We start from the raw sequence: 27981 nt of genomic DNA on the forward strand, positions 1-27981 counted from the left end.
TTCCTCGTGCACACCACAGTAGCTACCATTCGAGGGCCTCCTGGTGACAGGAGATGTTCTGTGCACTTGCATTCACATGAAACCCAGAACAACTGCCTGAGATAGATATTGTTATCATCTCCATATTTGTATCCCCATCTTATAGATAAGGATACTGAAGCTTAGAGAGGTTACAGCATTTGTCCCAGGTTATACAGTTAGGAAGTGGTGAAATTAGGACGCAAACCCAAGGTATGTGCCTCAAAGCATGCAGCCCTTACCACTTACACTATATACCCTCCAATGGGAGCATAGTTCTACTCAGCTCATACAGACTTGTGAGGATCAACTGAAGTCATGCATAAAAAACTGTTAGCACGGTGTCCGACACATAATAAATGTCCAGTGAATGTGGAAGTAGCAGTAGAACAGATTAGACACATATATAAATAACCAGAATGCCAAGTCAAAAATAAACGCGTAACACCAGTGTGTTTCATAAGAAAACTTCTTCTCATAGACCAGGTTATACAGGGGGTTCAGTTAAGGAGTTGTGATGGGAGAATAATAGTCTGTGAACTGCAACATTTCTACATCGGCATCCGAGGGATCTATAGTATGAATGAGTGATGCTTCATATATACATAAGTTTCTGAAGGTCATTTAAGGAATGTTTAAAGTATCTGAGGTACCCCGCCCTTACTACTCAATTTACTAAAATTGAGACTGTACTCACAAGAACAATTTCCAATTAAGCAAGTAAAAATGCGTCTGCTGCAATTATTCTTTTCCCCTTCCTTCACCCCCACTTCCCAATTTCCTTTAATAAGAAACAACACTGGAGTTTCTTTTCAGAGCCTTAAAATAAAAACCCCCAAAAAAGGGATCCTGCTTGCTTTAGAGTTGTTTGAAAAAGGGAAAAAAATGCATAAAGAACCACGTGCTTATGTTCTGGCCAAGTTATTAGCCTCTGAGAACAAGAGCTAGAGGAGAGGACTGTTAACTCCATCGTCTCAGGCAGAATGAGCTCTTTCCCTGTTGGCTTGCGCTGCCTGGAAAGCATCTCGCGCCCTCCGAGAGGCCAGCCTGCTGGAGAACTGCAGGAATCTGCAACAAAAACGATGACAGCCTGAAATACACCCCGGTGCCAACCTCCACATTTGTCTGTCACCTCAGACCCTGACTAGTTGACAGAGCAGCAGAATTTCAACTCCAACAGACTCGAATGTGTTTCTGGGCAGAGAAGCAGAGCTAAAGAGGGAAGAGATTTTTTTAAAAGAGTATTGAGTATTTACCAAACTTTTATTTCCTGGCTGTGGGCAAAGAGGGGATCCAACTCCAATTTTGTATCAAGGCTCTGAGTCCAGTCACATACCTGAAGGTAAATTTTAATACATTTACTGTATTATCTAATTGCATTTGTTATGCTAATTTGCATGATCTGATGAAGATGTCTAATATTTTTTTTTCCTAGTACAAAGCCATTTATTTACCAAAAAAAATAAAAAATAAAAAAAAACCACCACAAACCTTTTGTGTGATTTACAGAAAAGCTACTTAATAGGAAAGTTTAACCGTCATATTCATGTTTCCTTTTCTTTTCCAAGATGAAATAGTAAGTAGTAATAAATGATGGTTTTTAATGTAGAGCACGAACACAAATGTAGAACTGTTGTCAGCCTGATTAGCATTCAGATCTTGGTGAAGTCTGAATCCAGAATGGGTTTTATAGAAATATTTAACTAAATATATTAAATCATAAGGGAAATAGGTTTTAAAAAAATAAATTTTCAAATCAAAGTGTTTTCCGTGTTTAAATTACCTAAAATTATCTTATCACCATCATTGTCCTAGTCTGTACCTAACAGCAATGTAGAAGTGGAACATTTTGCTTTTCCAAAAGATTAGGAAAATTATACTACTATAATCTTTGATTATGTTTTAGTTATTATAACCATTATTCCTTTCCTAACTCCCTTTTGTACTTTTATTACTAATTGTCTGTTGTCTCCTTCTACCATTTCTTAAGATGCACATGCAGAAAATTTCTCTAATTCCTAATGATGTCTTATTTGGGGAGGGAAAGGGGAGACAGAGAAACTAAAGAGCTAAGGAGATTATAACAACTCCTATACTGTAAGGTACTATCATTTCTGTTTCTACCAGAATAAAACAATAATGCAAGTCATGCTCACTCATTCCTCCTAGATATTAGAGGTCCCCCTGCAGGAGAAAACCATGCTTTCAGCTGCAGACTGATGCTGTTAATACTCTAACCAAGAAGTATTGCGGAAAGAGTATCTCTTTTTCACTGCCTTCAATCTACAAAGAGGTTAAGTATGTCACCTTGGCATTGTATCTGAGCTTTTCCCTGGCCCATGGCCTAAGTACACTGAATAGAAATGTTCCTTCAATCCAACTAAGCAGAAATCTTTTAAAAATCCCCCCCTTTCTCTAGGATACCAACTTTTTTTCAGTTCAGAGCTTATTCACCGAAACTTTGATGGTAATGACTATTGTTAACTATGACTATTTAAAAGAAAAGGGCACCCCTCTTAGGAAAGATTTAAGTTTTTATTTCTGTTCATTCAACAATATCTAGCAAAGCAGTACAGTCTGTTTCATCCAGTTATCATCCAGTCAACTAATGCTGCTTTCCACAGTTTTGAAAAGAATATGTACATGTTATTAATGAATCATGCTTTTTTTTTCTTTTATGGAATTTCTGTACAGCCATTCAGAAATTACTGAGGCTTCCTTTCCAGGTCTTTTGGGATTCAATTCCCAATACTTTCCCATGGGCAGCTCCACTTATCAACTACATAAAAATTAAAGATGATGACAGAAAGGAAGTGAAAGGCCATGTATCTAGACAATGCCCAACCATTATTCATTTCATTTCCTTTTGACAGCTTGTCATTTTTATTCCATTAATTTGTAACCGTAGATCAGCATTGCTGTTTTAGTTAAGTTTAGCACAACGTCCAGAACATGTTAGGGATCTTTTTTCCACCAAGAGGTACAAAAACAACTACTGTTGAAAGATTTCAGGTGCCCTTTTCCCCTCACATATCCTTCTGGAACAACTTTCAGTGAAGGAGAAGGGGGCCCATAAACCCAAGAGAACTTCCCCAGTAGGCTTGGCAGTCCAAGAGATGCCCAGAGAAACTGGGGTCTCGTTCATATGACCCACAGGGCCTCTTCCACCAAAGGCTGAGCTTGCTGTGCTAGTGCCAGCTGGGGCCAGCCTGGTTTTTGTCTTGGGTATCAGAATATGGACAGAACAGAGCATGTGGTCTTGATTGTAAGGAGATGGTGTAAGAAAGTGAGTGAGATCATGAGCTCTGGAAACATCCAGACCTGGTTTATATCTGGACTTTACCAGGCTCTGTGACTTTGGGCAAATGACTCTTTGAGCCTCAGTTGTAGAAATGAGAATCATAAAATTAGGTGCCACCTCAGAAATTTGTGGTGATATTAAGTCAAGAAAACAGCTATCCCTGGTGCATATGAAGTAATCAATCAATCAATCACAGCTAATATGAAAACACTACCCTACTGATATGTCCCAACTAGAACTCTGTAAGAAGGGAATTCGCTGTAGTTTTTCCCTCAAGGCCTTAGTTTATCCATCTATTAAGCAAGTAGTGGTAATAATACCCACAGATGTGGCTGTCGGTGGAATTATATGAGATGGTTTTTGGTATTTATTTATTTGTTTGTTTGTTTGTGAGAGACACACAGAGAGAGGCAGAGACATAGGCAGAGGGAGAAACAGGTCCTGTGGGGAGCCTGATGCGGGACTTGATCCCAGGATCCCGTAATCATGACCTGAGCCAAAGGCAGATGCTTAACCACTGAGCCACCCCGGTGCCCACATGAGATGTTTTTTGAATACCAAGTATAGCATCTGACAGAGTGGCATGCCATGAGAAAGTATTTGGTTATGCACTGGAAATTAATTTTCTGGTAACAAATTTGGGGATCAGGAGTAAATATTCTTTGAATTGTCTTTTTTTATCCAAAGAAGTGGAAAAATAAATCTGACTCTACTCTACTCCCCAGGGGGCCTCAACATGAGGTATTTATTACTGTGAGTCTTTTACTCCTTCATCAATTAGTTGCCTCTTAATGGCCAAGTCAGATGAAACCAAAGGGAGTTTTCTGTCTCGGATTGCCATTAAGAGAGAGAGACGAAATGCTGCTTTGCAGTCAATTCTGTTTTATTGGCCTAGTTGGACAGGGGAGAAGGTCCCCAGCATTTCTCCTTTCTTATCTTTTCTAAAGGCAAGAATAGGGGTTTTGACTTGCTTCGGGAGTATTTTTTTCCTTTCTAACTGAAATTCAAATGAAAGGGTTTGGGCTTTGTTTTTTGTTTTTGTAACCCTCTCCCCTACTCTCCTGGCATTGAAATGTCAGCTGCTTTTTCTGGCTACATGTAGCAGGAGCAGCCTGTCGTCATAGCAATGAAAGGGTATAGAGAGACTCGAGTTTCATGACCCACTCTGTGAAATAACTCTTAGTCTGCTCTAAAATCCTTCTTTAGAAATGAAGTCTCCAGTCCTGGCTTGTTTCCTTCCTATTATGCAACCAACTTATGTACACCAACTGCAGTAGCTAAATGTTTCCTTTAGAGATTCAATGAATAGATGTTAAGAAAATGAACAGAAAGCTACTAAAACAGTGACCAGTTTACTCGGGAGTGCAGGGGGAAAACAACTGAGAAGGCAAAGAAAGAAAGATAGAAATAACCTCCCTTCATAGCACATACCCCACAACCCAGAATAAATCCTTTCTCAAAGTTCCCACTGGCTCCTCCCATCTTCACCATGCACCGCAGTGTCGTGGTTATCCAGGGAGATTCTGGGGCAGGCTGCCTGGACTCACATCCTGGAACTCTCTCGGTTTTTGTCTTACCCACTCCTTGCCTCTGTCCTCTCCTATGTAAAATAGAGATAGTAATAGTCATGAAACTGTATGGGAATTGAGTGAGACAGTGCATATAAGGCTCTTATTACAGTATCTGACCAGTGGCCAATGTTGACTATTAGGCTTGCCAGGCCTCAATTTCCCCTATTTGTTAAATGAGGATAAGAGCTAATTCATAAGATCATTGTAGGATTAATGGAAATAATGTGTGTAAGTGCTAATAAGTAGTAGTTCTTTTAATACCGTTCATCATTATGTCTAACTTTGATGGAAATAACTTTTTTTGAATTTGGAATATCCCAGTGAGTGAACTAATGAATACAGTCCTCGGAATTATCATGGTATAAATGTGAACCACTGAATTTCGAAAAAGACAAGAAATAGGGTTTTTACATTTTTAAAGAATAAAGGAAATTCTCATCTTGGTTAATGACAAAAAGTTATTAAAACATCTTATCTTTCATTAAGATGCTTTATGTGAATATTTGTTTTAGTTTCTTCAGTGCTGTCCATGCCACGCAATTATGTAACTAATTAACCTTATGTCTCAAACTCATGTATTCAATGTTCTGTACCTGAAAAATGCCAGAGATGTTGCAGGAGGAGTGGAGCTGTGCTCTGGTGGCTCTTACTGTGTAGTTAGGGAGATTGTTATTAAACAGATCATCACATTAATAAAAAGTGCTTATGCCCAAACACAAGGTGACCTCGATTACAAAGCCATCTTTATTTTTCTAATGAAAAGATCCTTAGCCAAAGTCTTTGGCTAACTTAAATGCACAAATGGATAGTTTATTGTAATGTATACTTAGGATGCCTAAGATGGACTCACTGAATCGATCAGTGAGGAGTAGCAATAAAGAAGTTTCCAAAGAATTTTTACACGTTAAAGTAGACTTACAGGATCCCGGGAGTCAGGCTAAGATTGCCTTTTGCCCTTAGCAAAGCACTAACCTCAAGGCAGCTGAGTTCCTAGAGGAATGAATGTCACTCTGCCTGTTTCAAGAACTTGTCAATGGGCTGTAAGTAGTAAGGAAATTTAATTTCTCTTTTGTCTTTGTTTCCCACATCACAAGGACTTATTTGAAACCACCTGAGTCTATAAAGTGTGGTTTTTCTGAAACTGTGCAATTCCAACACTTGGGATAATGAAGGCATATCTCAAGAATAATTACTAAATCTGCTTGAAATATCTTCATCTCCGTTTTTATTGTCAAGATGACCATCTTGGGGTACCTGGGTGGCTCAGTGGTTGAGCATCATAGCCGGCTCAGGTCATGATCTGAGGATCCTGGGATCCAGTTCCACATCAGGCTCCCCACAGGGAGCCTGCTTCTCCCTCTGCCTATGTCTCTGCCTCTCTCGCTCTCTGTCTCTCATGAATAAATAAATAAAATCTAAAAAAAAAAAAAAAAAAAAAAAGATGACCATCTTAAGCATGACAAAAATAAGTATTGCTTGGGATCATTTTAGGCTGTTTTCTTGAAATGGTATTTTATTGTTCAAAATTAAGTCATTGAGACAATGGTCTTTAATGTGAGAGATTTCAGAAGCACTAGAATATAAGGCAAGCCGCTCCTTTTCATAGCATAATTTTGGGGGCTGAAAAATTCACAGTATATTTGAATATGTATTATATAAAATTATATACTAAAGTAAATGTTAAGAGGGCAAAGCACCTTTGTTCTAAGAAAGTATGTAAGGAGTCTGACCCCTGCCGAAGGTCAGTGATGGCTTTGATTTGAAGCTAAATCAATGTTACTTTCTGGTGTGTGTGTGTGTGTGTGTGTGTGTGTGTGTGTGTGTTGGGTGGTGGTGGTTGGGGTGAGTCGGTGCTGGCAAGAGAATTCTGAGTGTCACACATTGTACAAAGACCCTGTAGCAGGTGGGATCATGGGCTCTTTGAGGAACATTGAGAGCAAAGAGCAGAACAACGGGAGATGCAAATCCTAAGCAACTCTCCCCACAATGCCCTCTTCTTTGAGCACGAAGTGTTTATCCTCTGCTTGATTCACGTTTAATGTGTATCTTTAACATCTCTATCAAGTGCTGGTTAGACTCAGTGCCCCAACTGGCATTAACCATGTCTATCCCTCACTCAGCCTCACATGGTAGTAGGTTCAGTTAGGAAGAATGACAGCCAATTGAAGGTCAGAGTTCCAGAAGGTCTGTATCATTCACAGGACTGGGACACCTTGATGTCAGATGGTGACTCAGCTGAGAACTCAAAATAGAAGAGCATCTTTTTTTAATCCTTCAGGGTAACTGTAAAGTCAAGCTACAGAGCTCTTCCAAGAGACTCATTAACACTTTAAAAACCCTGAAACATCACTGTTAACTCTGGATCAGGTAACAATAAGCATACATCAACGGAAATGTGACTAAAAGGTTGCCTCTCTAATAACAAAGCCTTTGGCTATCACGTAAAGACAGAGTGAAGGAAAATGGTCTGTTTGAGTTTGATTATGAAATACCTATGATAATCATTTTGTTTACTGCATTTCTCTGAAAGGAAATTTTTCCATAGTTATAATAATTACTAAAAATAGCAGCCTACAGTCTTCCTCTGATGTAAATGAATTCAGCAGAAGATATACCTAACCTTATTTAGAAGCATGGAAGTACATGGTCTAAGAAATGTTATGCCAATAGTAAGAAGAAAAATAAAATAGAGAAAACAGTCGTGCAAATTTCTCTTTTTTCTAGGGTATATGGTGTACCTTTCTCAGTTTGTTGGACTTTAGACAAGGTGAGATGAACAGAGCAATAGTCGTAACCTGCATTGAAAACCAAAAACATTAAAGGAAGGTTTGTTTAGTTTCCTTGGCCTAGAAGGAAGGGGGAGGACTTGTAAGTTTGGCTGAGGCTGCCTCTGAAGGAGCCAACATCTAAGGGGAGAGGGGGCAGTTCAGCTGCCTGGGGAACTCCAGGCAACAAGACGGAAATCCACTTCAAACAATAACTGCCAGCACTAAAATTTCCAAGGAGTTATTTACATAGCCAATAGAAGAGCTGGAAAACAAAAGACTCCAAGCCTTAGAGGAATGGGTAACTATGTTTGCTCTAGTTCAGTGGTCAGACAGCTTGTTAATGCTTAAGAGAGAAGAAAAGAGAAGGGAGATAAAAAGAGAGAAGAGGTATAGTGACCTAAGAAGTGCCCAGTGGAGCGAGATGGTTAGAATAAGTAGATTAAGGCAGCAAGAGGACACACAGAACTCCAAAAATAAAAATCCTCTTAAGTTTAAATTAGTTCTTCAAATTAATAAACTGAACAAATGTCCTACGAAACTTCAGAAACTGAAAAGAAATCCAATACAAAAGTCTACTCTGACCCAATCGAATTCTAATTTAGTCTTCCAGAAAATATCCTAGAAACTGAAATGCAACCAATTACAAATAAGGACTCAAAATGAATCAGAGTACCCAAAATATATTCTGGTAGTTTGTGTAAGTCCACTCCTAAATCTGGATCGATAATGATGCTCTAAGGAGTGCCAAACTTGAGGCTCTCTTCCCTTCTCTACGATACAGAAATTTCAGGAGAGAGAGAGAGAGAGAGAGAGAGAGAGACCATAAGTCAGAGGGTTCCTTTCAGAAACGTTTCCTACCAAAGCAACATCCAAACCATATTTAGGTATATGCACAGCTTTCCACCCTCCATCTGAAGGACGAGGCACTGGTCATAGAGGCCAGAGTGGACGTAGCTCCATCAATCAGGGGTGGCTGACACAGGCATAGCTTATTTTGCCTGCCTTTCAGTCCAATCCCTTTGGGCTCAGCTGGGCTCCCTTCCCAGCTAGAGGAAAGGATATCCAGGCCCTTTTCCTTGTTTTTCCAGGGAGAGAGCTTGTAGACCTGCTGAGAAATCTAATTACAACCTCCTTTCATGCTAAAATCCAATTACAACCTCTCCCAGGGTGAAAGCCAATCCTTTTGATAAAAAAGGAAGCCAAACAAAGAGGCTTCAGGCAGGGGGTGTGCCTGTGTTCGGCCTTCCCTTAGGCAACTATGCAGAAAGGTTGCAGTGACCTTCTCCTGCCTTGAGTAGGAACAGCGGTCATAACCTATTACTACTCCCATCCTCATAAGAAGGAAAAATATTTTCATATCTGATGCTGGAGTTTCTGGGGATTTTTTCAAGCATCCATTAGCTGGGCAAAGCAAATTTTGAGCCACTCTCCACACACACGTTTTTGATTGACCAAGATGACTTTTTTTAAAATCAAATTTGGAATATGTTAAACAAGAAAAAAGTGAGTTATTAAATCCAATATCCTTCTATACTCTATTCCTGGCGTCTTTGATGTCCTGTGCCACCCATTCAGCTACCCATTCATTTGAAGAAAATGAATTCATTTGAGGAAACTGCAGTGTTCCTTGAAAAAGGGTCACCCCAAATTCTTGAAACCTAAATAAGATAAACAGAGACAGTTCTCAAAATATCCATTTATGGAAACAACATGTTTTCCGAATACCTGGCATAAGTGTATAGTTGCTGAAACAATAAAATTCTAACCACATTCTAATCAAATATCTATCACTTCTACATAACCACTGTAGTCATAGAATATGTATAAAATCCAGATTTGCAGTTTAGCAAAAAAAAAAAAAAAGGACAAAATTTTTAGAAAGAGCATCCAGTTATCTTTTTTTTTTTAAGATTTATTTACTCATTTATTTATTTGTGATAGACACAGAGAGAGAGAGAGGCAGAGACACAGGAGGAGGGAGAAGCAGGCTCCATGCAGGGAGTCCGACATGGGACTCAATCCCAGGACTCCAGGATCGCGCTCTAGGCCAAAGGCAGGCACTAAACCGCTGAGCCACTAGGGACCCCCAACATCCAGTTATCTAATAAGTTTTTAATTGGATATGAGTGGAACATTGTTGTTTTTTTTTTCTATAGGATAAAGTTTACCCTAGGTTCAAAAAAGGTGTGTTACACCCATAAAGTTAATATAAATATATAAATAAGAATAAGATCAACCATTTAATGACTCTCAAATACCTCCAAAAGCAAAACATTTTTACATACTTGACTCAACTTCCATTACCTAATCATCTATATAATATGATAGGGACCCAGTCACAAAGATGACTGAAATTTACAAAAGTCAGAAGAATTGACCCTGATTGTAGGTCAATGAAAACCTGTAACTAGTTTTAAGACACCGTGTTTGCTCAAGTCTTCACGCTCTCTTAGCCCACTGGAATCATTTTTAACTCTCAAGCCATTAGTTCAGAGGGTTTCCTCAACCTTTTATTGGGAACCAAACAACTCTGAACGAACTCTAAATTCATGCAGCATTCTATTGGAATTCAGTAGAATCAAATATATAGGTAAAGGAAGATACTAGAAGCTTTTGTTTTAAACTGGGAAGACTTCTGGTTTAAACCTTGGTACTCCCAGTGATCTTGCATTTAATAGCTTCTTAGATAGGTATGGAGGTATGGGAGGAGTATGGCATTAGCTCACTGACAAAAGAAACAACAACAACAACAACAACAGCTGATTGATGTTGCTTTGTAATCTGAAAACAATTTAAAGTGATTTCAAAAGCAAATGCTTTCTTATAATTTGAAAAATACTCTGGTAGGAACATTGAAGTTTACTATAGTCTGAGCTGTGGATATGATTAACTTCTTTTCTTTTCCCAAAAGGTGACAGACAAAAATCTAGCCCATACCTATTCTATATTTGGTTCTTTGGTGTGTTTTTTTTTGTATATTTTTTATTGGATTTCAATTTGCCAACATATAGTATAACACCCAGTGCCCGTCACCCAGTCACCCAATCCCCCCACCCCCAAATCCTCTGTATTTGGATGGTGGCCACAATAAGGTCTCCTGTTGTAGTCATGGCTGGAGGTAGCTGACTTACCTCACACTTCCCAGCATCTTGATAACAAGGCTAATAATGCCTAGAGATCCATAGCATAGTTATTGAATATGGTATGTACATTTTAGTGCCATGAAACTATCAAAAATAGTCATTGTCCAAAAAGAATTAGCAGATTCCCTTATACAGTATCATTCATCCAGAGTACAGCTTTGTTTTAATGTGGCTCATTAGACCACTCTTGATTAGGTAAATCTCCACGTGTTCAGTAGTTTTAGAACAGTTTACGATGTTTAGTCAGACTAAGCTAATGAGTTGGATTTCCTTTGGTATAGACTGCAAAATGGAGGGGAAAGAAACAGAGACAGTAATTTACTTCCTGAGGTTCCAGATTAATCCTGGTGTCATAACATTCTAGAGAGTGCATGAAAAGCAAAATGAGAGAGTACTTTAAAGTGAAAAAAGCCATGTTCTAACACAATACTCCCATAGTTTGCCCATATTTCTTTCTAAAATTCTTCAGTTCACCCTTCAGATCTTATGATTAAATCAGCAAAATCATCTTTATTGAGTGCTAATCCATATTTGAATACCTTGTAGCTTTGGATTCTCTCCAAAGTGAGGACTGCTGTGTCCCATTTAAAAAGAAAAATGTCAGGCAGCCCTGGTGGCTCAGCGGTTTAGCGCCACCTTCAGCCCAGGGCGTGATCCTGGAGACCCGGGATGGAGTCCCACATCAGGCTTCCTGCATGGGGCCTGCTTGTGTCTCTGCCTCTCTGTGTGTGTGTGTCTCTCACGAATAAATAAATAAAATCTTTAAAAAATAAATTAATTAAATTACATTAAATTTAAAAAGAAAAATGTGCCCCAGCTAAGGCAATACAGAAGAGGAAAAACTCTTTCCTCTATCCTCTTAGGTTCAGTTTTTGGGGCCTGCAAATTAAACTGCCAAAAGACAGGTTAACAGGACAAAAAGGTTTATTCATATACATGCAGGAACTGGCTCCTTGAATGGTTAAAGTTTAAGGCTTACATACCTAACTTAGTAGGCAAAAGGAAGGACTAGGGAAAGAAACAGCTTCTGTGGAAAGGACAAAAGATTTCTTTAGGAAAGATCAGTGGGTTTTTAAAACAAACGAGATAAGAGATTTTGTGAAAATGTTTATTTATCCAAGTACAGTGGTCTTTCTTCTTTAGAGCTACAAAATTCCTGGAGAGGAATTTATGGTAGGTTTACTCTCAGTCTCTCACCTGGGAGTAGAAGGTACCCTGGGAGTAGAAGAGGGAATTTATGGCATTTCTTATTTCTCAGAAGGTTCTGCTTTTAGTCCAATAAGGAAGGATCCAAGAAGACTTCTTTCTGCATCTGTTGAATCTCAAATACCCTCTGCTTAAAATAACCTTCATACCAACTCAAGGGGTCCAAGTGGGTCCCCACAGCAACTATTAGACCTGAAACAGGGCAGCACTGGGGAACAGGAGGCAGCTTCTTTGGCAGAGGATCTGAAAATATTCAAACCCATGTATCCTAAATTTTGAATCAAGTGTTGTTTGGTCAAGGTTCCAGCAAGAAAATGATAGATCCAGGCAGAAAAAATTGAATTTGGGGATTTGAGATAATGTATTAAAGGATTATCTATCAAGCTCTGGGCAGGGTATAGAGAAGCCACAAAAGCCTCCGAGAACAGGCTAATAAGTAAGCTTGTACATTCCAGGGGAGAGAGGATTTTCCAAACTCAGACAGAAAACACTGCCTAGAGAGGGTCACTGGGGGGAGCTATGGCCTCTAGGAGAGGGCCACAGTCACAGAGAGGGAGCTAAGAAAATATATACCCTGATTTTACACTCTTCCCTCAAATTTCTCCTGCAGTGTACCCCACTGGCTGAACCCAACAGAAACCATCAGGCAAGAGAGCCTAAAGATGCAATTCACACAGACTGTGGGACAGCTCAGGTTGGAGAGTAGAATGTGGTATGGATCTGGAATAGATGAAAGGTTTCTAGATACTCAGTAGGGGTGGGGGAGTAAATCTTTTCCCAGTATGGGAGAAGTAGAATTAACAGCTGTAGACCAGCTGCGTCCTCTCCTTGCTTTAAAGAATCTTCTGGAGCTTCCCCTTGGAAGGCATAAATATGCCTAGGTTTTTCACCCTGTTTTCAAAGAACTGCTCAAACCTCAGCTGTAAAATTCATTAGGGTTATTGTATATCTGCTTCTTTTAGAGAAGGCGGGTAATGTGTAACATCGCACTACTAGGAAAAGCAGTTGTTCTCCCTGCTTATTGTGTTGGCCCTCACCAAGGCACATGAGAGGCTTCAACCATGTGCTGAACCCTGGAGGGATTTCTGCTGGAGTAAGTCTTTTCATTAGTGGTTCACACAGGAACTACTCATCAAAGCCCACCATTGTTCCCCAGTAGATCCAACACCATGAGAATGAGGCTACTTGGAACTGTTCTTAGTATGATTTGCTGTTTTTCTTAATCCTGGAAGAGAACGACCCCAGTGAATAGTCCTCGGTACATTCACAGAGCTGAAAGCACTTGAAATTCCTCTCCCAACTAGCAGAGCTCAACAACAGACTTACTCTATTGACAAAAGAGAGACAATTTCCATTGAATCCAAAGAGGTTTTCTATTGTGCTGGTAGAGTTTAACTAATAAGGGAAATTCAAAGAACAGTCAGAGCAGAAAGCTAAGAACCTGGCATTCAGGGGAAAGAAATTCCAGGGAGGTAGGGAATTAAATAAATTAGGAGATGTAGAGAAAAGAGCTAAAGGCAAAGAAAGAATAGGAGTAATATATCTGATCATATCACGGGCTAGGCTTCAAAATTTGAATTGTCATGCTGTTAATATCATGAAGCAAATCGTTCAGGTATTATTATGTCCCACAACATAACAAATGCCACAGGTCTTCAGGCAAGCCATACTCAGGGGTAGATTCAGAATTTGTAAACCAAAAGTTTACTGTATGTATGGGGCCTTCTTTTTTTAAATAGAAAAATCAAAATTAGGTACAGGGCTTTGTAAGGAATGAGGAGCTCTAAAGCTTAAGCTTCTTAGCTTTGTAGTACATCTACCTCTGACTATACTCAAGTAACTGTTGCCCCAAAGAATATGCAAAAAGATGGGAGGAGAAAAAAATAAAGTAAATATGAGAAAACCCTGCAGACACAGAAAAAGAGGAAATAAAAGAACAGATACCACATTATGATTTGAACAAAGAAAAACAAATAGGGCCAAAATAATTTTTCACACTATGCCATTCTCACATAGTTCCAAAAGAAAAGCATTTTTACTATCCTTGATTCAACTTTAGCTACCTAATCATCTATATAATATGATAGGAACCAGTGGGATCATAGCATGAGATTTACAAAAGTCAGAAGAATTGACCTTGTCTATAGGTCAGTGAAAACCTGTAACTGACTTTAAGACACCATGTTTGCAGGGTGCCTGGTTGGCTCATTCGATGGACCATGTGACTTTTGATCTTGGCGTTTGAGTTTGAGCCCCATGTTGGGGGTAGAGATTGCCCAAAAATAAAATCTTAAAAAAAAAAAAAAAGGCACCATGTTTGCTCAGATCTTCATACTCTTTTAGTCCATTGGAATCATTTTTAACACAGGCAGTAGTGGAAATTTTCAGAAGGGCTGGCAAATGCCTGAGGGAAAGAACAGAACATTGCCTTCATGGGTCCATCCTATATAGAGTTGTGAAATGAGACTCCATGAGATTAGTGAATGGCAAGTCATACAATCAGATGAGGAACCCTGAGAGGAATGATGAAGAGGTGTGGAAACATGGCTATTGCACAGTCTTGCCTAAGATAAGCCTGTGGGATCCTCTAAATATAATTAAAGTAATCCTGTAATTACACATTATAGAAGAGGGAGAATGTACTAATTTCTCCCAAGATGGAGAGACAGAACAATATTTGAGAATGTTCCTGAAAAACAAATCTTTTTGAAATCTTGCATGCTCCTCATTCATGACTGGGCACAGTGGCACAGAACTCAGGAAGCTCTCACTGAATGGATACTCTATGAACTGGAAGTGAGGCTCTAGGTAGGAATATGCAGATGGTTCATAGATGAAGTGCTTAGCATAGTACCTGGCATATAGTAAAATCTCAAAAAATATAAGCCATTATATTACCTATTACATATGTTAATGATAAAAACTTACTTTTTCAATAAAACTATAGTTGGATGAAGATAAGTCAAAACTCTAAAGCTTCTTATGAGCTGAACTCCAGAGTCCTAGGCCATCATGTCTATCTAATCATTTGAGCAAGTAACTAAAGCCAGTCCAGATTGAAGTGGCAGAGAATTTTAGACCTCTCAATAGGAGAAGCAGCAAAGAATCTACAGCCATCTGTACTCCCCTATAAGTTTATGTGTGTTAAATAAGAAATGTTACAAATTGTCTCAAGACAGCTACCCAAGCAAGTTGGAATAGAGTTGATTTTTGTGGATGTTTTGGTTCTTAAAGGGGAGACCTGTTTCTGTCATGCCAAATGTTTCATCTGGATGCTTGTTTTGATGCTATGTGGGCTGGCCAGTGGAAGAACATCAAGCATTTGAAATTTCAAATCCTGGGTTTCTCTCAAAAGACCATTCCTAGCAAATGCAGTCTAGCTCTCATCTTTTAAAACTCCTGATGAGGTTCTCCCAAAAGTTTGGGAACGAGACACTCTAACAGAAGGAAAAGGCTCTCCTCAAAGTTCCCCACCATCTCTCATCTCTAACCTCTCGAGACCCATGAAAAGAAAGAGTGGTACAAAGGAAAGAAAGAACTTAAGAACTCAAAAGAGATGAATTAAAGTCTCTATGAAGTATTAATTATTGGACTTAGTAAGCCATTTTTGCTTTATGAATGTTTCAAAGAAATGATATCTTTCATTTCATTTTTGCAGGTGAAATCACACATGATTATATAATCAATCATATTTGAGTCTCAAAATAACGCTAGAAGATAAATAGAAAAGGTACTATAATTTTTCCTGTTTTGTAGATGAAGAAACCAGTGATTTGACAAAAAGTCTCTTGGCTGGCAAAGACAGTTCAGTTCTGGAACTCAGATCTTCCAACCCTGTTCCAAATGTTCTTTAAGCTATGCTGATGCCTCTGAATAGACTCATCCATTTGGGTAAAATAACATGATCTAATTTCACATCAACACTCCATATTTAAGTCTTCAGACTATTAACTTTGCATTCAAAAATTTGTCTCATTTCTTCATTTTTCACCAAGAGTTTTATTTGTTCTTTTTATGAAAAGAACAATCTGCATTTTGTAGAGCACACACACCAGATTTGAATGTCTCAAAATATATGACTTTTTACTTACCCAAGATTAAATGGTATTCATCATGCTTAGCAAGGACATCATGGTTTCATTTTCAAAGTACTTTGCAAGCATCAGCTAATTAAGGCTCCCTGTCATCGTCAGTATGACACTTGTTTTCAAAATATCTCTCATTTCCCAGGAAAGTTCTCCACTCTGTCTTATTTATACAAATCAGCACATTTGTTCAGGTCTTAAAATAAGCTAAAGACTGTGAAATTATTTTGATCAGTGTGTGGCAATACAATTAGCTCAGTGAAGCAGAAGTGCCCAGTGACTGGTCTGAAGGACAAAGTGGAACACAGCACGAGAACTCAAGGCCTTCTACATTCTGAACACTGGATTTTTCCACAAGGTCCAGTCTTTAAAAGTATAGCACAGTCATCTGCTTTATAAGTGAAAGCTTGAGGTAGTTTCCTACTTGGGTCATTCTAAATGACACAGTCCTATTCTGTCTTTAAATTTTGTTTTTTATTTCAAGATGGAAATAAACATGAGACCCCTAAAAAATAGTTCCATACTGGACACACTAAATAACCAGGGAACAAACAGGAAATATTGGGTTGACTTTTTCAGACGAATTGCCTGCACGATTGGTCACAAACACTATACTTCTTTCAAGCCTTAGAATGTCTTCCTACAGCTATGCCAGGATTCTCAGCATTGTAGTAGCTCCTTTGGGCTAAGACCAATGTGAAGATACCTCTTCCCTGAGACTAGAAAAGCATTAGTCTATGAATATCCTTATCTCCTAAGTATGGATTAGATGCATATAGAAAACTAGAATTTAAATGTGTGGAATAGAAGACAAGTCTGTTTGAGTTTGTTTTTAATGAGTGAACAAAATGTAAAAATGTTCTAGAACTAGGACTCCTGGGCACCTTGAGATCACCAAGGGGAAGAAGACATGGAAGGATGGAGGGGGAAAAAAGTAAAGGAACACTGAAGATTCATTTTCTTTGAAACACACTTAAAACAGGACAAGAATGACTACAACAATGACAATGATGAGATGCACCAAGCAGAGCGATAGAAATAATAATCAATTACATGTGTATATTACTTCAGAGTTTGCAAAGAGCTTCTTCATCTCAGTGGCTCCCTTTGACATTGCAAGAAATTGTTATTTTCATCCTGTACGTGAAGTTTGGAAAGATGAAGTAATTTGCTCAAAGTAGTATTTAGTACTTGGCAGAGCCAGGGGCCCAAAGCCAGGATCTCTGATTTCTAGTTTGCAGCCTGTTCTGCAGCCATGAGAGAATCTTGGGCTCAGAGTCCAAAGCACGGCACTCTAATCCTTGCTCACCTCTTAAGCCTTGCACATGTAGCCAAGTACTTTAGATTCTTCAGGTTTCGGTTTCTTTGCATTGGATCAAATGAGACTGTATACAAAAAAGAATTTTATAACTGTGAAATGTTACATACATGTAAAATAGATATAGCTAACTGCAACTTAATTCCTGAGGTTTGCCTCAACATATCCTTATTGTCAAGCTTCCTTCCTTCTCTCTAAAAGAACAAAAAAATCCCTCTCCTCTTCAACGTGTAACCTTCCACCTGTGCTTTAATATTACACCAGCAGATATTTATCAGGTTCTGTTGTCTCACTTCATATTCATCATCATTGTATGGATGAACACTGAGCATCAAAAAAGCTAAATAATTTATCCAAAATTCTGCAAATTAAGTAGTAGATCCCAGAAGTCTTGCATCAGAGCTTTTGTCTTTAACCACTGCACTATTGCCTTCACAACGACTCAGGCAACTTCTCTGTTTCTATTAATGCATAACAATCTCAGTTATCTATTAATGCATAACAATCCACCCCAAAATTAAATGCTTAAAATCAATCCCCTTATTTGCACATGAGTCTGAAGTAGGCTCACTTGGGTAGTTCTTCTGGTGATTTTTGTCTGGAGTCACTCATGTGGCTCCAGCAAGCTGGGAGCTCAGCTGTGGCTGAACCATCCCAGTCTTCCATCTTCCACGGTTCTATGTGGCCACTTATAATTCAGCGGTCCAAACTAGCCTCTAGTCCAAATTTTCTTACAGCACAGTGAATGGCCTTCATAGGAAGACAAATCCCAATATGCAAGTGCTTACTAAGCTTCTGCTGGCATCATGCTTGATAATGTGCCATTAACCAAAACAAGTCAGAAGACCAAGGCCAAAATCACAAGGTATAAAGCCCAAAAGTTATAGCTTATTAGGGGTTATCATTGTTTACCACATCTCCTCTTTATCTTCTCACTCATTACTTATGCTTTCCCTTCAGCATAGAAAATGCTTTAATGACCACATTTAAATAAAAATAAAAATTACCTGTGACCACATGCTCCTCCTTGACTGCTCCTTAGCTCTTACCTTCCTTTCAGAGGCAACCATCTTAAGTGAATGGTCTACATTCATTGTCTTCGTTCCTTATTCTACTCCCCAGTCATTGCAGACTGGCCTACACCAACACTATTGCACCAAACCTAGTTTCCCTTAACTCTCCAGCAACCTCTGTATTTCCAAAGGCAATGGATAATTCATTGGCCTTGTTTACTTTGACCCGGCTGTGACATTGAACATTTTATTTTTCTTATGTGACTCTCCTTTCTCTCATCCTTTGTATCTTTAGCTTTTCTCATCCTCTAATGGCACCTCCTGGTCTTCACTCACCAGGGTTGTGGCTCCTGCTCTCTACTCTACTCACTGTATGGCTTCTCATGCTAATAGCATCCAAAACTATAGCTTTAGCCCAACTCTTTGTTTACCTCTAGACCTATTTATTGAAGTATGTCTCTTCTCAAATGAAATTAGTTTAAAACTAATTTGTCGTCTTTCTTCTAAAACCATATCAGCCTGTTATAATCCCTTATCTTGGTGGATGAATGCCAGCATTAACCTTGTTGCCCAAATTAGAAATGTGTCAAGCCAAGACTTTTCCTTTTCTTCTTCCCATAGTATCCAACTAGTCATTAACTCTTATCTGTTCTGACTTTAAATAGTTTTCAGAACTATCCAGTGGTAAATGTTTAACAACCAGCTTTTGGCAGGATGGTGGGGGCAATAGGGGCTGTTGAGTGGCATCATCTAATTTCAAATGCTTTTTTTAAAAAAATATATTTTTAAAGATTTTATTTATTTATGAGAGAGAGAGAGAGAGAGAGAGAGAGGCAGAGACACAGGCAGAGGGAGAGGCAGGCTCCATGCCGGGAGTCCAACGCAGGACTCAATCCCGAGGCTCCAGGAGGGCGCCTTGGGCCAAAGGCAGGCGCCAAACCGCAGAGCCACCAGGGATCCCCTCAAATGCCTTTTATCTCTATTTCTGTTGCACACATCACACTATATTAAATCATTGATTTACCTGACTTCCTCCTTTTTAACTCTTCAGACAGGAACTATGAGGCTTGTGCTTAGGTAGTGTCTAGTAAGTGCTTAATAAATAAATAAAGGAGTGAACAAGTGATGCACACGCTGGCCAACTTGACATATGTTTCTTCTTGATCCATTCAGCTGCAATAAATTTAAGAAAACAAAAGGAATTTGTGAGATCCTATGATCAAGTTAAAGGGAAATATTTTCTCAAAGTTAGTTAGCTATGCATATTGCTATAAAAACTAAAATCAAAGGAAATTAGTCTTGCAACCCAGAATACTTTTGATGATTCTTGCTTCCTCCTTATGTTGCTACCGTTTATAATAAAATGTGGTAACAGTCTCTTTGCCTAATGTCATTGTTATTTATGATAAATGTAGGAAAGATTCCTGAAATTAACTTTGGTAAATGTGTAGGCAAAAAAACTATATATGTTCCATTGGAAAATTATATTGACCTCAATGCAAAACTTGTATTATTTTCTAAGGTTCTGAGTTGTTTATTTAATAATTACAATTTAACTTTTATGGAAGAAGAAATAAAAAAGGATAAAAATGTATTGAGTTATCTCCTAGGTATCAGGCATTTTTACAACTATTATTTCCTCTAATCTCCACAAAACTGAATTAGATATTGTATTAGTCAAGGTTTTCCAGAGAAAGATAGGTGGTGGTGGGTGGGGGAAAAGAGAGATTGATTTATTATAAGGAATTAGCTCAGGCAGTTATGGATGCTGATAACTTCCATGATCTTCCTTCTGCAAGCTAGAGACCTAGGGAATTTACCTGGGAAAATTCTCCAGTCTTCGTCCAAAAGTCAGAGCACCACAAGCACTAATGGAGTATGTCCCAGTCTGAGGGCAGGAGAAGACTAATATCCCAGCTCAAACAGTGAGACTGAGAGAACAAATTTTTCCTTACTCCACCTTCTTGTTCTAATCACACCCTCAAAAAATTAGTTGAAGCCAATCCTCACTGGGAAGAGCAACCTGTTTTACACCACAGTCTACCAATTCAGATGCTAATCTCCCCTGGAAACATCTCACAGGCATACTAGGCAATAATGTTTAACCAGATATCTGGGCACACTGCAGCCCAGTCATGTTGTCGCATAAAATTAACCGTCACAGATGTTATCCCAATTCTAGGTGGGGAATCTGAGGCTCAGAGGGTTAAGTAATTTGCCAAAGATTACATAGCCAGCAACTGCTAGACCAAATTCAAATACATGTCTTACTAACCCCAGAGCACCATTCTTCTACTAAACTAGTAGTTCTCAACTGGAGCTGTTTTATCCTTCAGGAGATACTTGGCAATATCTGGAGACATTTTTGATTTTCATAACTGGTGGGGGGAATGGGAGATTTGCTATTACATCTAATGGGTAGAAGTCAGGGATGTTGTTACATATCCTACATGCATTAGAATGCTAAACATCCTACATACAACAATGAATTGCCCACCCCAAAATGTTAATAGTGCCAAGAAAAAGAAACCCAGCACTATACTATTTTATATTTTTATGGTTTTCCAAAACTGTACTATCCTACTAGCAGTAGAATCATAATAATAGGCTGATCTAAAATATATATGACTGTAGTTCCATATCTAATAAACACTGGTTAAATGAATAAATGTTAAATTTTGAATATAGAGGAAGGAAACTGCATTTTTCAATGACTTTTTTACATTAGCATTCACTGAGAGAATAAAATATTTTAAATTATTATCAATAATAGAGATGGAAAATAGATACCACTTATGTGCTTGAAGCATTAAATACCATGATAGAAAATGTTTCATTCTGATACAATAAAATCATACAATATATTTTCACTGGGTCTAGTAGTTTAAAGAAAAAAGATAGCAGCAGTTCGTGGTTCATGAGATTCATAGATTATCTCCAGCTTTAGAACTGTAAAATATTAGAGCTAAAGGATCATTAAGGTCATCTGCTTCATTGTTCATCATGTAAAAACTATATCTAAGAAAGGATAAGTGACCTGTCCAAGGACTTTGGCCACCGAAGGACAGTGTTACAGCCAGAATTCAGCTCTCCTGACACTTATATGCTTTTTTTCATTCCAAAGTGTTTTTCAATATCCCTGAAGTGTTAGAATGTAGGGTGTGGGGGTGTTGCTACATATTTTTATTTAAACATGCTCTTCATTCAAAGGAAATTGAATTTCTATGTTTTTGCCTTCTTTAGACTATAAAAAACATTATTGAAAGGGACTTTTGATATCAAATAACCCAGCTAACATTCTATGATAAGACTTATTTTTCCTCAACAGAAAAGGAAAATGTTTGCCATGTATACAAAATCTTAAACCTTAAAATATTGGAACTCTTTATTTAAAAATTCAAAGTGAGTTCTGAATTTTTCCCAATAAGGAGTTTTTTCCTCCTTCCCTACATCTTTGTGTATGAAGTAAATGGAGATCTTTATTTGCACAGGAGCTGGGAAAGCACCAGAACAGAAACCAGGATAGCTGGGTTCAGGCCAGTTCCCTTTCCTAACAGCTGTCAGACCTCCAGCATGTCCTGTCAATAGCCTTTCTAGCCCTGTTCTTCATCTGCCACATCATGGGGTTATTGCAAAGGTCAAATAAGATAATATTCCATTTTTAAATCTGTTTGGTAAACCCAAAGCACTTTGATAATACAAATTTCCAGTATTTGTTATACACCCTTGCTAGTTCTAAATAATGTTAATTTAAAAATATAAATGGAACACACATTCCACTGTTAGTACTCTGCATTTCTGAAATTATGTATAGTCATTTTCAGAGGAGTTCCTTAGAGGAATTAAATTTAAGTCTCCAAGATGAATACATGTTATTTTCATTAAAAATGGAATAGATTAGTTTATTTAAGGTGATACAAGTTCATAGGTGATTTCAGTTTTCCCTCACATTGAATCTTTAATCTCCATTCTTCCAATATACTATTCCCTAGTCCAAGTGGCCCACCCTGTGGGATTTGAATGTTGGGATAGGTGAAAGGGCGTTCTTATTTTTTCTAATATGGTAAGGAAGTCTGTTCTAGCAACTATAGGCTCCTTTTCTTCAATAAAAACTTTATTTGCTAATGAAATTAGAACCAAAGACCGACCCATAATAATTCCTATTGTCCTAGAAGTAGTAATAGCAATGGGGATATAAAGCAGATGAAGAAATGAGGTGGATTACACACTGTTCATTAAATGGGGTGGATGAAACATATGCATATATTGCCACTTCCTGCTAAAATTCCAGTATAATGATAGGAAAGGAAAAATAATAATATAAACTCACAATGACAAAGAAAAAAGAGAGGGTGACAAGAGAAAAGATATAGGTAAATTTTTAGAAGGTAGCAAGCAACTAGAAGAACAGGGAAAGCTTAAATCTAAGGATTTTCAGAGAAGGGTGCCATAAAAAGAAGTCAGTTCACACAGCAGAACCCAGAAAAGTTTCCAAGATTGGAGATACCAGGTAATTTGGAAATTGAGGCAAGGGTAGAGGCTGAAATCAGGAGGATTGGTTGAAACCTGTTGTATAAACAGAGATGCCAGATTCTTCCTCATGCTGGTATTGCCAGATCCCCCATTTCACCCTAAACAGGAAAGGGAGGTAATTCTCTGGTCCTGGGCTTTAGATAGACACCATGGAGGGTGGGATGTGATGTCATACAGAAATCTGGGGACAAAATGAGAGTCAATATATGCCCTGAGAGATTTCCAGTCCCTTCATTCCATCTCACAAAATGTAGCAACCGGGCTTTTATCCCAACCCCTGGAGTAGGAAGTATGATCTTCCCTAGAAAAAAATTATCTTCAAGGATAAAAATCTGACAATGACATTTAGGGCATCACATCAAAAGTGTCTCCAAGGTGACAAGCCCTGCCTGTGAAATATCTAACTGGCTTTTCAGTGACTTGCTACTAAATATTACCATACAACCAAAGACATTGGCCATCCGAGAAAAGCTTTCAACATAAAAAATCAAAGACCAAAGTAAACAAACCAGAAAAATGGATAATATGGAAACAGAAAATATAGAGTTCAAAGGAAATTTTTTAAATATTTAATATCCTCAAAAACATAAGAGTATATATATCACACTAATGAAAAAAGAAGATAAAATTTAAAAGGGGAACATCAGGAAATAAGAAACTAAAAGTGTATGAGAAAAATATTTTAAAAATCAACAGTAGAGAATAAAGATAAAATTGAGGAAGTTTCCCAGAATAAAATAAACAAGATGGAAAAAAGGAACAAAAACTAAGTAAATTAGACAACCAACCTCCAAAGTCTGACATTTAACTATTACAAATTCCAGAAAGAAAATTTTTTAAAAAGAAAAATTATCAAAGAAGGGGAATCTGCTTCTCCCTCTCTTTCTCTGCAGCTCCTCTTGCTTGTGTTCTCTCTCTGTCAAATAAGTAAATAAAATCTTTTTTAAAAATTATCAAAGAATTAGAATGTAAAAATCTCTCAGAACTGAAATATATGAGTTTTTAAATTCAGTGGGCCTAATGAGGGCCTAAAGCAAGTTAAAAAGTATCCAAACTGGGGTGTTCGGCTGACTTAGAAGAGTATGCAACTTTTGGCTTCTGTTCATGAGTTCAAGCCCTGCATTGGGTGTAGAAATTATTAAAACTAAAAAATATTTTATTATTTGGCAGAGAGAGTGAGAGAGCAAAGCACAAGTGAGGGGAGCGGCAGGCAGAGGGAACTGGAGAAGCAGGCTCCCCATTTAGCAGGGAGCCTAATGTGGGGCTGATCCAGGGCTTGTTCGGTGGATCAACCTGAGCCAAAGGCTGACTTAACCAACTGAGCCACGCAGGTGCCCTTATTTCCAAAAAAAGAAAGGATCCAAACTAAGACAGAGATTGTAATATTTTAGAATGCTAGGAACAAATATTAAAACTTGAAAAAAAAAACTTAGAAGCTTACATAAAGAATAAAAAAAATTCTCATTTAAAAAATTCTGGGAGGGCAGCCCGGGTGGCTCAGTGGTTTAGCGCCGCCTTCACCCAGGGCCTGATCCTGGAGACCCGGGATCGGGTCCCACGTCGGGCTCCCTGCATGGGGCCTGCTTCTCCCTCTCCCTCTGCCTGTGTCTCTGCCTCTCTCTCTCTCTGTGCCCCTCATGAATAAATAAACAAAATCTTTAAATAAATAAATAATAAATAAATAAATAAATAAATAAATTCTGGGAAAAACCAATTCCTACTAGCAACACTGGAAATTAAAAGAAAATGGAACATGGTTTAAAATTCTGAGAAAAAAATTTTTTGATCTAAAATTCTATGTCCATCCAAACCATCTATCAAGTGAAGGATAAAAAACTCGTGTTTTCTTGAAATGCAAAGTCTCAAAACTTCTGTCCCCTATGTATTATTTCTCAGGAAGCTTCTGGAGGATGTGCTCCATGAAAATGAGGGAGAATATCAAAAAAGAAAAACATAGGAACAAGAAGCAAGAACTCAAACACAGGAAAAGAGCAAAGGGAATTCCCAGGGTGGTGGTGACTAGCAATCCGGGGAGGAAAGCAGGGCAGCTAGCTCCCTGGGGTACTTCAGTCATGTGGAACAAGACAGCCAACACCTGGAAGGGACATCTCCAAGGGGAAAATGGGACTTAAGGATTCTTTTATGGGTTTGTTGTTGTTGTTCTGTCTTTGTCATTGTTACCATACTAAAAGGAATTTTTAAATTTTGTTGGAAAATTTGGGAAGAATAAGCATACTTGGAAAAGTACATCAAAAAAGGAGGCAATTTCTAGATCCAGACAAAGCAAAATATTGTTCAAGAAATAAATCTAAGTTTGATTCAACACAGGAAATTACTACTTGGCTCAGCTGTGAAGAATATATACACATTGTCATAAATGTTAAATAGTGATTGAAATAACAATTGTGATGTAATTATTTTAGGAAAAGAAAGGAGGGGAAGGAGAAGAGTATGTTTGTGCATGTGTGTGCTTGCATGTGGTGTGTGTGAAGCAATAGCTGTTACAGTATTAAATCAATAGAATAATTTTATTGATACATATTTATTTTAAATATTCATTCAAGCATTTGTTTAGAAATATTGAGGTAACCAGCAGAAGAAATTGCTTACATTATAAACCTCAAAATATTATTTAAAGCTCTATGGATACACTTATGAATAAAAGATGACAAACATAATTTAAAAGAGTCACCTAACTATTCCTAGGAGATCCAGAGAATTTCTTTTAATGACTGAAAACTCTGTTCCTAATCCCAGTTGAAGGTAGATTGCCAGCCTTAGAGATACTCCTCAGGGCAATGCACACTGCCCACTCCTTTTAAGAGAATTCCCAGGAGGCTAATTTACTCCACCTCTTTGAGCCTCGCTTGCCTCATATCTCAACTGAAAAAGTTCATTTGGAACAAACTAAACTCATATTCAAAGCGAATAAGTGAAACAGACCAGTGGCAAGTGCCAGCATTTCTCATAGAGGATAGTCTCTACTAAGATCCAGTCAGGAAGACCATTTGTTGCTAAGAGGCCCAGTGGTTCAAGAAAAATTGAAAATCTGGGTTTTTACATGAACACTTTGGACTTTAAAATGCTAGCTTGAAATACACAGTTGCCTACCAAACCAAACCTATCTGCGGCCACCACCCACCCCCAAATTGCCAGTGTGATACCTCTAAATAAGATGAACACTGATGACTGCTCTAGGCAAGACTAGGTCTTATTCCTAAAACTCTGCATTGAATGTATGGGTTTCTCCACCACCAAAGAAGTGGGTTGTTTTATCCCTTTCTGACACACTATATTACTTCACTTTGTCACTTTTATCTTCACTGTGAACACTGACAAATCTGAACACACAAATCTGCATAGCGCCTTTATTTAAGGAAACACAGGCATAAACAGAGGTAGGTTCAACCAAACACAGCTGGGCCAGAAAATCAAGGAGTCATTCTCACAGAGACACAATTGGGTAAAAACTGTCATTAATCCATCTTTCCAGACATGTTAGTGCACAAAGACAATAATCTCCTTTAAGTACAAAGGCAATATCAAGCTGAATATTTGCTAGGAAGATTATCTTTTTTACTCTTTCAAAAGGAAACCTTTACCCACCACTGCTAATTATCTTCTTGGTTTACAGGCCTAGAAAACATGAAGACTGTGCTTTTTTTCCTATACATTTTGGGAACTGCGGCTGCAATCCCGGTAAATATCCTTTTTTTTCCTGTTGTTATATCTCTCCTTCTTGACATTTAATTTAGACATCTTCTATTTAAAAAGAGAATGTGTGCACGTAGTGCATATATAGTGGTTTGAAATTCTCTTTTTTTAATATTTTTCTTTCCCAACTAGGGAATGAATGACTAGAAAAATTGAAATAAAATACATTTGAAAAGAATTCTTTTAGAACTACCAGGTTCTCCAAGATACAATAAATCGAAAGCTGAAAATGTTATCAGTTACTAGGAAGGGTCTATGCCAGGGTCTAAATGTCAAGAGAATGAGAAGAAATAAATTTTCCTGTGGAAGTTCATCACTTAGTATGAGAAACCTAAGAAATTAGTATAAGAAGTCTTGAGAGTGAATACCCATACTCTTCAGCAGCATTTTCTTCAAGTTCAAATATAAACCAGCTGATCAGTTCTGAGTCTGTCATAAAACAAGAACCGGTTAGGGGCAGGAAATGGTATGGTAATCCTAAATCAGCTCCTAACTCATCTTTGGGGGTGATAGGGTGAGGGGGTGTCTGAAAACAGACAGAACTAGAACTTTCTTTTTTCACAGTCAGATATACTGGCCCCACCATTCACCCAGCAATAAATCATCCGCACACAAATCAGAGTCATTTGAGGCTATGTCAGCAGCCTTAAAATAACCTGAAAGTTTTTGTTGTTGTTAATGGAACCATGGCTTGGATGATCGTTCAGATGTCTCCCAAATGATCCATAACATCTATAATCAAACCAAAGGATTTGTGCCATTTTTTTCTTTTTTTGCCAAATGGAGGAATCAATCTCCTTTAACTAGACAAAGTAATTTCTCTCATCCCTTTTCTTTCTCATTCTCTACTATGTCCAGGATTCTGTCCTTGCTTTTTGGATAGCTGGTGGCGAACATTTGGTTGACAGATGTGTCAGCAAAGATAAACATCATGCCACCCAGACCAAGCAGTTCTTAGAAAACAGAATTTATGACAACACTGCTAGGAATTATGCTTAACTAGCTGGAGTTACTCCAGCTGAAATTATACATTGTCCTCTGAAATTACAAAAGTGGGATAAATTACGTTCAGCACAGAAAGAAGCTTCCACAAACCCATTGTTTTCTCCTTAAAGTGTATTTTGCCCTTGCGGCTGTTGCCACTATGTAAACAGGCATCAAAACTGTCTTTCAACCAAATGTTAGAATAACACATCTACATAGAGACACATTTTAGACGTTTTCTCTTTAGGACAATTTGTTACGTGGATCCAATCAAAAGCTAAAAAGCTAAATATCTTCTCACTGGGTTTACCTATTAAAAATCTTGTA

At 38.1% G+C, this 27981-nt stretch overlaps 1 protein-coding gene across 3 annotated transcripts in view; it reads left to right on the forward strand.

The window, feature by feature from the left end:
- Window positions 1-963: 963 nt before the first annotated feature.
- SPARCL1 (SPARC like 1) overlaps window positions 964-27981 on the forward strand; it is a 44532-nt gene continuing 17514 nt past the window's right edge. Inside the window, exons 1-3 of one of the 3 annotated variants that reach the window (XM_055313212.1) lie at window positions 964-1360; window positions 2188-2316; window positions 26591-26655. In XM_055313212.1, the coding sequence (XP_055169187.1) occupies window positions 26602-26655 (54 nt within the window). In that variant the 5' untranslated portion in view covers window positions 964-1360; window positions 2188-2316; window positions 26591-26601. The remainder of the gene's footprint in view (window positions 1361-2187; window positions 2317-26590; window positions 26656-27981) is intronic. The other 2 variants (XM_055313213.1, XM_055313211.1) reach the window with 2 other exon arrangements.

Source organism: Nyctereutes procyonoides, unplaced genomic scaffold, assembly GCF_905146905.1.
Source record: "Nyctereutes procyonoides isolate TBG_1078 unplaced genomic scaffold, NYPRO_anot_genome, whole genome shotgun sequence".
In the NCBI taxonomy this organism is placed as follows: Eukaryota; Metazoa; Chordata; class Mammalia; order Carnivora; family Canidae; genus Nyctereutes; species Nyctereutes procyonoides.